At 32.9% G+C, this 15173-nt stretch overlaps 1 protein-coding gene across 2 annotated transcripts in view; it reads right to left on the bottom strand.

Moving 5' to 3' along the window:
- GOPC (golgi associated PDZ and coiled-coil motif containing) overlaps window positions 1-15173 on the bottom strand; it is a 30287-nt gene that overhangs the window by 13461 nt on the left and 1653 nt on the right. The window contains exons 2-4 of one of the 2 annotated variants that reach the window (XM_016163631.2): window positions 4735-4899; window positions 3202-3225; window positions 238-413 (exon numbers count right to left, since the gene is read on the bottom strand). In XM_016163631.2, the coding sequence (XP_016019117.2) occupies window positions 238-413; window positions 3202-3225; window positions 4735-4899 (365 nt within the window). The remainder of the gene's footprint in view (window positions 1-237; window positions 414-3201; window positions 3226-4734; window positions 4900-15173) is intronic. The other variant, XM_016163632.2, reaches the window with a different exon arrangement.

Genomic DNA, 15173 nt, shown 5'->3' on the forward strand with positions numbered 1-15173 from the left:
TCATAGTTGTTACTATTAATGTGTGTGTCTATGTATAAACCAGAAATACTTATTTAGTATAGCTAAATAAACCTGCAATATATAATGCTAGCAATATTAAATTAACAGCTATAATCATCTGTAAAATAATTCTTAGGATAAAGATTAATGTTTCATTTACTACAAGACATTAGAGTCAACTTCATTAAATATCCGATTTGTCACCTAAGAGTACAAAGGTACCTATTTTTCACACACCTTCCTGCCAGTTCCTTATCCAAGTACTTGGCAGCCAGTCTTGCCCCATAAACTTCAGCCTGGAGAACAGCTATATGTCTACGAAGGGCTTCATTCTCTTTTCTCAGCAATTTCACTTCAGCTTCAAGTTGAGCCTCTTTCATTTTTTCTTTTTTGTTTGCTTCAAGCTCCCTCTCCTATTAGAATTAAAAAACATATAAATGAAGAAAATACTTTTAAGATTCTTGTGCAATGGACTATGTTGCATAAAATACACAAAAGCACACAGTCTATGATACTAACAATGAAAGCACAGGATAAAATTACTTTATTTCTATAAAATAGAATGCAAAGATTTGGATCCAGTTCTTTTTAATCAGTACCAAGAGGTGTCAGAACCACTTCTATTAAGGATACTAGGAGAAGTCGTCTTTTCTAAGCTCATGTTATTACATACTAATAGAAGTGGCTTCGATTTGCTATTTCCTAAAAATGACTCAAGAAACTAGACTAAAAACAATCACTTTGCTGGTTGTACCAAAATATTTAATTAATTTTAATGAAAGAATTTTATAAAGCAAGTCAAAATCATTTAGTTACATAGAGATATAATCGATAGTTAATTTATCTTACGAGGACTACAAGAAACTTACAATGGTTAAATTAGAACACATATTCTAATTTAAAAAAAATTATGGTTATGGTGAAATGCTAGTAAAAATTGCATTAAAACATTTGCATATTATAAATTTCTATAGCTAAGCATATCTATGGTGTAGATTATCACTAAATTCTGGAATCTGACTCATTTATCTGTTCGCGTTTAATGAAGGAAAACTTGTTTTCTGAGGAAAATACTGGCCTCACTTGTCTACTATATAGAAGGATGAATTTCTATTTTTAGCTGTCATAAAAGCATGCCATCCTATGCTCCACTTTGTAGACAGTCCATATGTGTGAATTTATAGGATTTATAGCCAGAGAAAATAACCTCAAGATCTTCACTATAAAATTTTTATCATAAGCTCACACATGAGAAATATTGTTCAATCTATCTTAGAAGTATAGAACACAGAATGTCTATTCCTATGGTTCAAGGGTTACAATTGTACATGCCTTCAGGATCCAAGCACAGAGCAAACAAGACAGAGAGGAGTGGAAAATGGAAGGTACAAAATCCTGCCTGAAGGCAGTTAAGTTCAAATTCACACACAAACACACACACACAAACTATGTGACCAAACAAAACCCTTCTGAGAGGTGAATTAAGGGCTCTGATAGATATTTTAAGTGTTATTTTTGGATCAAAAAAATTATCCAAACACTGCAAACTTTTATTTATCCTGAGTAGAACTTTTTCTGACTCACCAATTTACAGAATCTATAAATTCTGTGAAAATATGGTTACATTTCTTGATGAGATGTGGAAGATACTTCACTATATGAGACTTAAAGGATCTATGGTAGTAACAGGAAAAATTGTTTCTCTTGAGCAAATGGCAAATGACAGCTTCCATTGTATAGGTACTGAGCACTGTAATTATTTCCCTTTTTATTTTGGATACTAAGAAGCTGAAATATTTAAACTAATTTTTTTAGCAATTCATAAAATATAGTATGGTACTAATTTAACTGTCTGCTTTGAAAACAGTACATCAATATATATTTTTAAACATCGATATACAATATATTCAAATACAAGACAGTGAGTGCTACAATCTTCAAAATAAAAAATATATATGAGCTAAAATGAAGGTTAACTACTAAATGTTGGATATATTTATCACTTTTTTATTAAAACTATTTTTTGTTATGTATGTGCTAAACAGGCTTTTTCAACTTCTTCTTCAAAAAAATAACAGAACATAATTTGAAGAACTAAATTATTTGAATTTGAAGGACTAAATTATTTGAATTTGAAGAATAACCTAAAATCCTCCTTTTATGACAACTTTGGAATTATTAAAATGTCAATTTACTTCAGAACCTACTTCTTAAAAGGGAAGGTATCAGTTCCAAAAAAAAACCATGGTTTGGATAACATGAAGAAAACTCTTTTTTATGACATTTATTGAGGTTAATGCTGTTTGTTTCAGAAAAAAAATGTTCTTAAAAGACCAATAATTCTTTGGTTTATGGGCTAAATAAACTTTGTCAGGAATTATCTACTCGCAATTATTTATGAAATCTGAGAAACAAATTAAACCACTGCTTTGCTTTAATGATTCAGACTCCTAATGAATCTGACCAACTCTCAGGCCTGGAATTAACAGATATAAGAAAAGGACTGAGAAAACTGAAGTTAATCCCATTTAAAGAAAAAACATTTCTTTAAGTTAACCGTTTGATTATAATAATTAGGTTCACTTCTAGGTTCAACCAAGAAGTTCGTTTTATATTTAAACAGCCAAACAGCATATTTTCAAAAGCAGTAAAACCATATGAGATATTGGAACCTGATTAGGCTGGGATAGCAGGAAAAATATTAAGAATTTATATATTGTTATTTTCTAAAATAATTTCTGGTAAAGGGTTTCAAAATTCAATTATAAAGGTCACACAATTATTTTCAAGACTGTTGAAAAGTTCCAACACATGCATTGGATGAATAAGAAACTAACCAACATGCACACTCTTTCTCCAGGAATAAATTCAAGTAGAAAAGGAGGAAAAAGTTGAGCCTGTTTAATTATCTTCAAAACACTCAAGTGGGAAAGCCAATTGCTCTTTTGAAGTAAAGATGTGAAAGTTGTCAAAACCTGGGATCTGCAAACAATGACTACAAATCACAAACGAAAGAAAAATCTTTAACATGTAGTGAGAAAGGAGCAATGGGTTACCCACTGAACTTTTCAGGTACTGGCCCATTAAGACTGGCATAATTAACATCATTTTCAAATACAAAGTGACAACATGTAATATGCAAATAAAACACTAAAAACACTTCAGCATGACATTAAAGCAAAACACAAACAGCATACTTACCAGCTCCTCCACAGAGGGGATGGACTTAAGACATAAGAAAAAAGTTTTATAATTAGAAAAACATCAAACAAATGAATTTATCTAGTGGTATAATTATCAAAAGGAAAATCCCACATGATGAATATCGTTTGGGTAAAGTTCATTAGAACAAATATATTTGCAAATCCATAAGGAATAGTAACTGGATAGTATTAGATTAAAATGTTTTGTTTTATCAAAATCAGTTAACACACCTGGTTCAGTGTCATTCCATTATAGCAGCCTGCCTCAAATCTAATGTTAAAACTTCAGGTGAATTATTTTCTAATGAAAATGTACATTGTTTTATCAATGTTAATGTCAAATATTCCAAAGAAGCAGGTATCTGAAATGTGTCAGTTAAATAAAACAACACTACTAGCTAAGATTTATAGAATTTCAGTATTTAAAAGTAGGAGAATGTAAACATTCATTTAAATAAATTCTAATATATCAGTATCAGACACTAATTAACTAATCAAATAGAATTAACTGAAAACAAGTAAAGCTTAAAGATGTATTACTCTCGTCATGAACACCATTTTACCTCCTTCCTCTCCCAAGCTACATCAGTCTTATTTGTTGCTGTGTCCTCTATAGTTAACGAAGTGTCTGGCACATTGTACATACTCAATATATATGAGATTAAAGTGAAATGAAACTTTAAAAAATCTAAACAACCCATATTGATTAAAAAGGCAATAGTTAATTGTGCAAAATGTATACAATGATACATTACACAAAATACCAAACTGTTCAAGCAACAGGAAAAATGCTTATATTAAAAGCAAAAAAAAAAAAAAAAATGTGGCTCTGGTTGACACCCAATTCCATTTTCCCCTTAGTCCTTATTAACAGAACTCCAATTTAAATGGAGGTAGTCATGTGACCAACTAAGAGACTGACATGCAACAAGGGCTAGCCAACGAGATGGCTAAATTGACTGGCAAAAACAATTGAAGAGAATTTCATAAAAAGTTCTTTAGAAAATATTTATGCAGCTGGGAAGCATCTTTGTGCACTTTCCTTAGATTCTCCCTTCTTCCTGCCTGGAATGCAGACATGAACAAATCCTAAGGATAGATATCATGAGCTAAAAATAGCAGAGCGCAATAACAAAAGGAATCTGGATCCTTGATATCTGTGGAACTGCCATACCAGCTTTAGACTGTCTGTCTAAAGGCTTCTTTAATGGAGAAAAAATAATATGTATTAATCAAGAATAATCCCAATGTTACCCGGGATTTCTGTTATATGAAGTTTAATTAAATTCTAACTGATGTAGTAGGGCAAAAAACTGTTTTGGTCACAAATATCTTTTAAATATATTTATAAAGATATTTTTAAATAGGAAAAAAATCCTAGTAGCAGTTGGTTATTGATACTATCATTGATCATCTCTGGGTGATAAGATTATGGATGATCACACTGACGTTTACATTTTCTAAATTTTCTAATTGTCCCCTTCAATCTCTAAATTTCATGTACATATATGTTCCACTCTACAGTACTTACCAATTTTGCTTTAATGGTACCAGAGTCAACACTTTGACCAGTTTTAGCATGAAGTTGAAGTTGAATAGAGTGCAACTGTAAAAGTTGATCATGTACTTCTTTCTCTAATACAACTTTCTCTGCTTGGGTCTCTGTCAGTTCAGATTTCAGATCTACCAACTGTGCCTTAAAAAACAACAATAAAAAACATTAAGTATGCTTAATTTTCTTTATATTGACTCTAACAGTTATTATTCAAGAATGCTATAGACTATATTTGAAAAGAATAGATGAACACCAGAAAACCATTACCTGAGCTGCAGGACAACCATCTAAACCGACACAAAATCGATAGTACATGTAAGATATTTGAAATGGCAATAATGCTCTACCATAAATAATATCTTCTAATAACAGAATGTTACTTCTTTTTACTTTCCTTACAAAGCTTTTCACTTTATTTGTAAGGTTTATGAAAATATACAGGTATGGGCTGGTTCATTACCCTACAGAGATAATATATGCTATAGTGGTCACTAACATTAATAGTTTGCTAGAGGCGATGCCAATTATTGGTGCTGTCTTCATTCCAAAGAACATTACCCTAAATCAGCCTAACTACTATCTCGTAGTTACTTTAAGCACTAAAGTGTGAGCTACTGAGGGTCTAAAGATCAGTTATCTGTAAGCTTCATTAACTGTTACAACATAGCAAAATAACTATCAGAACCACTTATCCATTTGATTTAAATTTTTATTTTTTACAACTAATACATTGTTTTATAATTGTACACAGGATGTATCCCTTGTCTGTGTTTGGTCTTCTCTTCTGGCCAAGAGACTAAAGATCAAGGTAAGGCCTTAGTTTTCTATTTAATATAATTTTACTAAGCATCTAGGAGCCCAGAACTATACTGTTAACAACGAAGAAAAAATTACAGAAAATACTTTTAAAATTATAAATAATTATTTATGCCTCTGAGAAGTTTTCTTATCAACTGAGGTGGTAAATACACATGCAAAACCAAATAAAAAAAATGTAGCAAGTTACAGGTATATTTAGAATTGGTGTGGTCCCAAGGAAATCAAAAGTAAAAAGTTTAAAGAAAGTGAGGATAGAGTTTAGAAGGGCTTTGAAAGAAAATGACAAAGACAAAATAGAAGTAGTAAAGCAGTCCCCAGATGGGAAGATGACTAGCAGAGAGAGAGAGAGACAGGCAGCAACTTAGGTAAATTCTCTGAGTATAGAGACCAGAGAATATATCTCTATATTCCAATTGCACCACAAAATAACTAGTACATGAAAGATGCTCAGTAATATCTTTAGGTTGAATGACTTCTACTACTAGCCCTGTGATTCTCGATAAATCATTGTTTCCATTCAAATTTCCCCGATTTTAAAAAAGGACTCATGTCCATGGCTTTGACTATTCTCATAAGATTATTAATCTTATACATGAAAGCATTTACTAGAATATGAAGATGTTATTATTAACATTAGACTACCTAGAGGAGCTGTATATTGATATACTGGACAAGATTGGATTAGGAAAGTAAGACTAGCTAGGTACAATGAAAGGCTTTGAATGATAAACCGAAACTGAGATTTCATCTTATAGAAAACCACTATAGGCTCTCAAAGACATTTTTGTTTTTTGTTAATAATGGTTTTGATATAATTCATATACCATAAAATTCACTCTGTTAAAGTATATATTTCAGTGGTTTTCAGTATAATAGTTCTATAACCATCATCACTATATAACTTTGGGAACTTCTTCTCTCACTGACATACACTATAGAACATTTAAATATTTGATCATCATTAACTCCAATCAGTTCCACTCTTAACTACATTCTATGCTGACCACCAGATCTTGTACCAAAGCCTATGGTTTCGGCTCATTCTCTAACGGATTTTTCAGAAATGTCTCATAATATTCCCTGATTTCTTGTATGTTCATGACTATTTGTAGTCTTTATAACTGAAGTCAACTTCGCTGGATATAAAATGTTTGGTTCATATTTTCTTTCCTTCAGTATTTTCAATATGTTGCACCATTGACTTCTGTTATGAAATACTGCTAGTGAGACATGCAGTCCTAATCTTTTCTTTCTCTTATGAGTGACTTGGTCTTCTTGTCTGCTTTATTTTGAAAGCCCAGTATTTTACTAAAATACAGCCTGGTGTGAATCATTCTAGGTCCATGTGTACCTTTAAATGTGCAGATTCAATCCTGTGCTGTTTCAGGAAAATTTTGTTCTTAATTTTTATTTTTGTAAAGAATTGGTCACTAATTTTTTTGTGAGGTAAAATTCACATAATAACCATTTTAAATGAAAAATTCAGTGGCATTTATTACAATCATGATGCTAAGGAACCACCGCCTGTATCTACTTCCAAAACATTTTCATCACCCCAAAAGAATGCCTTGTAGCCATTAGGCAATTGTTACCCATTCTTCCTGTCCTCAGTTTCTGGGATCCACCAATCTGTATTTTGTCTCGATGGAGTTACCTACTTCAGGTATTTCATCTAAATGGAAGTGCACAGTATGTGACCTTTTGAGCCTGGCTTCTTTTAGTTAGCATGTTTTCAAAGGTTCATCCATGTTATAGCACATATCAGTACTTCCCATTAGTATTTCAGTCCTTTTCATAGTTGAATAATATTCCACTGTATGTATATAGCACAACTTGTTTATACATTCATCTGCTGATGGACATTTAGGCTGCTTCCACCTTTTGGTGATTATGCACAGGGCTGCTATGAACATTGTGTGTACGTAATTATTAGGGTGTCTGTTCTCAATTATTTTGGGTTTATACCCAGATTGCAATCGCTGGGCCATATATTAATTCTGTTTCACTTTTTGAGAAACCACCAAACTACTGGCTGAGCCGTTTTACATTACTACCAACAATAAATGAGGATTTGTTGATATAAGTTCTAAATACTTTTTGTTTAATGCTTCTTCAGTGACTCCAATTATACTAACATTAATTACTCTTTCCCTACCTTTATATTTGTAATTTCCTTTCAAATCCTTTTTTTCTCTTGCAGATCCTTTTTCTTGCTGTTCTTATTGTGTTGTCTATTTTTTTTTTTATGTTCCTTCTAATTTAGTATCCATTCTGAAATGACTTTTTCCCATCTTTTCAGGGCTTGGCAAGTATTCTTTTTATTTTTATTATTTTATTTCTGAGTTTCCTTATTCCTGAATTATGCTGTTTTATTCATATTATTAATTTCCTTTATTTTATAACACAATCTACAGTTTTCATCTGCTTTGTGGGCATATTTTTCTGATGTTTATATTGGGTTGTAATATTGCTCTATTAATTTCTAGCTTTCTGGATTACAGGACATTTTATGGGATTTAAATGAAATCTTTTTGTTACTCATGTTTAGATGAAATGGTTTAACATGGATTCTGCATTAAGTGAAATAATTTCCCAAGAAGTTGCTAAACTTAGAAGTAAATAAATAAAAGAATTCTTCACAAAGAGTGGATGCAGTTATCAAAATTGAAAGCCCATTTTTATTATTTTGGAACAAGACAAGTATTTAAAATTTATTTTAAATTTAGTAATATTTAAGTAACTCTTTTCTTGCCTATGATATAAACACTTCAGTTGCTAAAAAAAATTAGTCATTGGTAAATATTATGTCAAGATTAAAAATTTCCATACTTTACTTGATGGTTACCCTCCTAATGTCAGAGAATTTTAGAATTCAACGGGATCTTAGACAGCATAAAGACTATGATTATGACAATTAAAATTTAGTTAATGAAGCCAAGGCCCATCAAGGCTGCTTTTGTTTCTAGGGCTACCCAATTAGTTAGTAGCAAAACAGCACTTTGAACCCAATTCTTACTCCCAGGGCTAGGCAGCCAAAGTGTTATCAAGCAATTAGCCTTAAGGAAAAATGTATTTCTTTAGCTACAATACATACATTTAACCTACTAACAATATTCACAGCTATGACAAAGCAAGCATCTACCTAATTTGTGGCAGGAATATACACCATACATTATCTGTGATTCTTATCATACTCCCCAACTTTTTTTAATAATTAAAGAAACTGTAAGTTAGAGTTTAGCAATTTACCTAAGATCATACAGTAAGTAGTAAGACTTAAAATCAGCTTAACCATAAAAGTCTGAGCATCTTTCATCGCATTGTCTTACCTGGTCATGTTATAACTAGTAAAGGCTAAGTTAAAAAGAAACAGCTGATTTCAACCTTCAACTCAAGTTTTCAAGTGATATCCAAAAATGTTTTAAAAAGCAAATCGAAAACAGTTCAAGACTATATTACATATAGACTTTATTTGGGATACAATCTTTTTACTTTCCTACATTTGATCTTGAAGATTCATTTACAGAAAAAAAAAGTAAATAAAACTGATCATTAAGCCATCTTTTCCCTAAAACTCATTAAGGATGAAATGATTTCAAGCTAGGAGGATCTCTTGGCCTTAAGACTGTGGCCTTCACTTCACCCAAACCATTATTAAATCAACCACTGGTGAGGTTTTCTAAAGTGATGATTCTCAAAATATCAGTTTATTGAGTATTCAATTTAATACTGAGTTTCCTATTAATAGGAAAATATTTATGGATTATATAATTCTCTTGCATGAACTAGGGTTGGGGGATCTGAAATATGAGACAAGTAGAAGAGATGTGATATATTTCTGAAAGTTAAAGTACTTTGATGTAAACTTCAAAATGAGATTCAAACATTATGAAATGTTTTCTGTCCATTTATGTTAAAACTCAGTTGCTCTATATCAAATGGAGGAGGGGTGAGGAAAATCAACCTACCCAAAATTTTAAAAATGTCACAAGTAAATCTATACTGAATACCCTTACATAATGTTTAAAATTATTTTTAGTCAGTTTCAGATTTTTCTTAAAATGGAATACTATGAAATATTAAGTCACAAATCATATCCTTACACATTACATAACAAGGGAATAATGAACCTGCAGATTTAGTCATTCAATATGGCAGGCACTGTGTCAGGCACTACAATTATAGAGTCAATGAGACACACCGTCTCAATTCTCATAAAACTTGTATTACAGAATGATTATAGGTAATCTTTGAGGATTCATGGCAGAACACCAGAAATGTTTCAAATAACTTATTTATTCAAATACATACTTATTGAGTTCACTGCATGCCAGGATCTGGAGACAAAAAGATGAATAAAACAGGAATTCTGCCCTAAGACTTTCATTATCTAGTAAAAAGAGATAAAAGATACATTTCCGATTATGATGTAGAGTGTCAGAGCACTATGACAGAGGCGTGTGTGATGTACCACTTCAAAAGAAGTAAAAGGGGTCAATCAGAAAAAGGAAAACTTTACCTGCATGCTGAATGGAAATCGGCTAACACATGGAGCGGAGAAAGGAAAAGGTCTGATGTGAAAACTCCTAACAGGTGAGACAGGATTGTAAGTAGTTAAGAAAGATTGATGTTTAATGTGAGTTTGAAATTTCCAATTTGAAAAAGGGACCAAACACCTATTCTATAATCTACATATATAAATCCACCCGATATCCATATTCAAAGGAATTACCCACTATTCAAAATGGTTTGGAGCACTGAGGAGAAAAAAACACAACTCCTAGAAACCAAAATGAGTTCATAGAGATAACGTTACCCCTTAAAGTCAGCTTCACAAAGCATTTGACAGTTCAGATTATTTCACCTAAGACATGGTCTGATCCTTAAAGAGCTTACCTTCTAGAGCTAGAAAGATGTGGTGACCACCAATTACAGTATGTACAATGTAACAAATCTAACAGTCTGAGGGAGTTCAAGGTGTCATGACAACCTCTGGCCATAGTAAAGAGGAGTGGGGTGAGGAACACCTTCACAGAAAAGGTGATATAAGTGGTATCTTGAAAGATGACGTGTTTGATATTGTAGACAAAGGGGACAGAGAAGCCATTATACATAAAAGCCTATGCCAAAGTAGAGATACCTTGAAAAAGCAAGGCCTATTTAAATGGAACGGTTTTATTGAGGCAAAAGCAGTTTAGAAGGGGTGATACAAAAATGAATGAATGAATGAATGAATGAATGAATGAATAAGGGACAGACAGCACTGATCACCATGCTATAGAGTTTGAATTTTAGCCAGTAAGTAAATAGGAAAGTATAAAAAGAGTGACAGAGTTGCTTCCTTTTTCTTTTCTTTTCTTTTTTTTTTTTTTGACATGAACCATTAAAATGAAACATTTTAGAATTATTTTGACAACTAAATGATGGTTTGGAAAGAATAAGAAGCAATTAGGAGACTACACTAGGAATATACAATAAAGGGTAGGAACCTTAACCTCCTAAACCCAACTTATCTTTCCTGCCAGACTTGTTCCTTCTAGATTCCTTACTTCAGAGAATATCATGAGACTCCTAGAGCTGTCATAACTAATTACCACGAACTTGGTGGCTTAAAAGAACACAGATTTATTCTCTCACATTTCAGGAACCCAAAATCAAGGTGCTGGGAGGGCTGGTTCCTTCTGAAGACCCTGAAGGAGAAACTGTCCCATGCCTGTTTCCTAGCTTTGGGTGACTGCCAGCAATCCTTGGTATTTCTAGGCTTGTAGACATGTCACTCCATCTTCACATAGCCCTCTGCCCTGTGTCTGTTTCCTCTGCGTATCTCTTATCAGGACATTTTCATTAGATTTAGGGCCCACTCTAACCTGCTATGATCTTATCTCTATCCTTACATTAATTACCATCTGCAAAGACCCTATTTCCAAGTGAGGTCACATTCTGAGGTTCTGGGTAGACATAAATTTGGGGGAAACTATTCAACCTACTACAGGCATCAATCAATACACTTCCCAAAAAGAAATATGGTGTCATCCTTAACCTTTCCTCTTCTTCATCCTCTGCATCTACATAATTATCAAATCCAGTTTCTACTTCTTTAATTGAAGATTATCATTTTCTTCATTTCCCATTGCCATTTTCATTTCAATAACACTCTTGTCTATAGAGCAAACTTCTTGCTAAAGCACCAGACGAACTCAATTATTACTCTCATTATTGTGCCTGTTACTAAACAAGTAAGTATTGCTAGAGAAAGTCACACAACAAGGCAGACTGGTTGTACCATGAATTTATGATAATTAACTCTAAGTCTTCGACATTGCCTGGCAGTCCTATTTCTCTGGACAACTGGCTCTCTCACTCTTCCATAACTATTTCAAATATTTTTCATTCTCCTCAAGCTCTTACTTTCATCTACCTTTAGCAGTTGTCCTGGGCTATTTTAGAGAGAATCAAGAAGGCATCACACAAAAACTCCCTCAACTTCTTGCCTTCTGTTACCATCTTTCCTTTCCTTCTAAGTGTAATAGCTGTCCTTTCAATATTAAGCCTCTCTCTCTACATTTTGGATCTCATCTTCATTCAGAAACCTTACTAATACCAATTGTCCCTCTCTTTCTCTAGAATATTCAGCTTTCCCCTGAACTAGATGCTTCTCTCATTTGCTTAAAACATGTTCAGGTTTACTTTTTCATTTCAAAAGAAAATGAAAATATCCTCCTTGAATGCCGCCCTCCCCCTTCCAGCTATTGGTCCAGCCACACTGACTCTTTCTCCTTGCTTTATTCTCTACTTTCGCCTTCTCCCACCAAACATAAATGTGTGCCTTTCGAGAGGCTGCTTTCTCTAGTTTTGTAGCATCAGGACCCTTACTTAATCTCTGTAAAATAGGAATAACAATACTAAACCTACCCCATTGTTATAATTAGATGGATCAATATACATAAAAGACTTCTGACAGAGCCTGGCCCATAGCAATTACTTAATAAGGTTAGCAGTATATTATTATTGCCAATAATAATTCATATAATAACTCATATGCATCTATCTACCCAGCCAACTAGATAGTCCTTCCATGATAATCCATCCCTTAATTTGCTTACTGTTACCTCTCAAGTCTCTCAGGTTCTGAACACTATCTCCACTATCCTACTAAGCACTATCACCATCTCACATGGATCAAAATAAGAACCTCCTAAATGATTTCCTGCTTTCATTCTTGTCATTCCCCCAAACTCTCCTTACCATAGACAGAGAGAGGTATTTGAATCTAGTTATGATAAAGCCCCCAAATCTAATTGGTGGCGTATAAAATCATGTAAAACCATGAAGACAAGGTCCCAATCTACCTGTTCAAAATTATCTTGCAACTCACTTCTTTGCCTTTGTTTTTAAATACATACCATCTCTCTTTGAGTTTTTCAAATGCATTATGCTCTTGCCCATCACAGGTGCTTTCCACTTCCTGTTCTCTCTACTAGAATACTGAATAATATTATTTCTCTTGTCCTAATTAATTCCTACCCATCCTTTATGACTTAACTCAATGGCCAGTTCCTCAACAAAACCTTCCTTGATCCCCTAGAATATGTTCCTTTCATAGCACTCATCAAAGTTGGAATTTCACACATATGTGAAAATTATTCCAATATATCCTCCCAAGAGCATCCAAGATCCATAACAGCAATGACTATGCCCATCTTTGCTCTCTATTGTCTCCCTAGTGCCCAATGCAGCATCTGGCACATAATTAGTGCTCAACAAATATATATTAGATCAATATTAAACTTCAATTTCAATGCTGAAAAGTCTTACTGCTTGTAAGCTTTAAAGTGGTAAAGGGATAGCAGTACATCATTAGTTCATTATCAACATGGCTCTAGGCCAAACTTAAAAGTTTCCCCACTAATGGCTGTGAACAGTAAATTACTTAAAAAGAAGACAGTGATTCATCAAATGCTGAGAAAAAAAGAGGATGGATAAAATATACACTGTTTTGCTGTTATTTTAAAGTAAGGGCAAACAGGCAGAAAATTGTATTTCAAGGCAGAGAAGTGTTTTTTTCTAAAGTACTGGTTCTCAACCTTTGTTGTACTCCAACATGCCTACCACTGCTACTATTACTATTACTACTATCCCAATCAATACTGGTAACTCCAACAGAGCTATCAAGTGGCTCTCCATAGCAGGAATTCACAAACAAGTGAGAAGTATAAGAGAGATGTAATTTGAAATGGCACTACTTCAAAATATTTTGATATTTTCTGTCCTTCATTCCTTACTAGATATCCCTCTCCCCAAATATAACTTATGGGAAGAAACCGTCACACAGATGTCATTCATCTTTAATTTTCAAATGTAACCTATAAAATTTTATTTTTGCAGCAAAATTGTTTTAACTACTACTTTGATATTAAACATGGTTGGTTTTACCAAGAGCTACAAAAACTGGGCAAAAGAGGGGGCACTCTGGAAGAATACTCAAGACCAAGTTAAATATAAGTTATCCATCCTGGAAATATTTGAGTCTTGATTACAAAAATATTTTATTATAGTAACGTGGCTTGAGGTGTTCATCACTAAAACCACTGAACTTTGGCGCACACTTGTTATATTAAACCATAAGTGGCCTCAAATGTTATGCTTTAATGTCCAAATCTTTAAAACAATTGAATTAATTTAATCCACTTACTAAGAAATATAATAGGGCAAAAAAGTAAACATTTTTTTCTAAGATTTCAAGATCTCAAAGACTGATTAACAGTATATGGAGCAAATTTTGAAATTCTGCAGATGATATAAACAGATCTACTTGGAAAGGCAGGACTGACAAAGAACCTCTCAGCAATACACAACTGACACCATGAAAACTGTAGAAACTGCTAGATGTACAAAAGTTAACTCCACAGACAGATAAGTCAAATGAAACTGAAAAAACACACCAACAAAAATAATGATGTTTAGTCTCCCCTCTTCATTTTCTAACATCTTTAAATCTACGGTTTCAAGCACATTAAAAAACCAAACCAAACAAACAAAAAAACATGCATTCACATTGTGATATACTAGCATTTCTTATTTTGAGGAATAATGCCATCTCCTAAGTCAGTACATGGAGTCCGAATATGTAATTATAATTTCTGGGAAAAAGAACATGTATAATTTATTATAGCTCTGACTACTCATCTAAAGTATTAAAGATGAAAAAACTGAGCACCATCTCCTACTCATGGAACGATCCTCCCTCCCAAATCTGATATCTTACATCAAAATATCACTGTTTAAAGTTTCTTTTAAAAAATGAATTAGATGTTTCATTTTTTAAAAGCTGTTACCCTCAGTATAAACTTTCGGTTTTAAATGATATTAAAGTTCTCATGTGGCAAAAGTTACTTTTGCTCTGTTACGTAAAGCTAAGGTACTATTTCTAAAAACCATGACGTGCAATTTCATTACCTGAGAAAATAACTATCTTCTAGAAATGAACACTTATCAAGAAATCAAAAGACATTTTCATATACCTAGAAGAAAAGGCGATCAGCTTCATATTAGCACTTTCATTTCAACCTTTTCAAAAAGGATGGAAGCATTAACAC

Source organism: Rousettus aegyptiacus, unplaced genomic scaffold (genome assembly GCF_014176215.1).
Source record: "Rousettus aegyptiacus isolate mRouAeg1 unplaced genomic scaffold, mRouAeg1.p scaffold_m13_p_1, whole genome shotgun sequence".
NCBI lineage: Eukaryota > Metazoa > Chordata > Mammalia > Chiroptera > Pteropodidae > Rousettus > Rousettus aegyptiacus.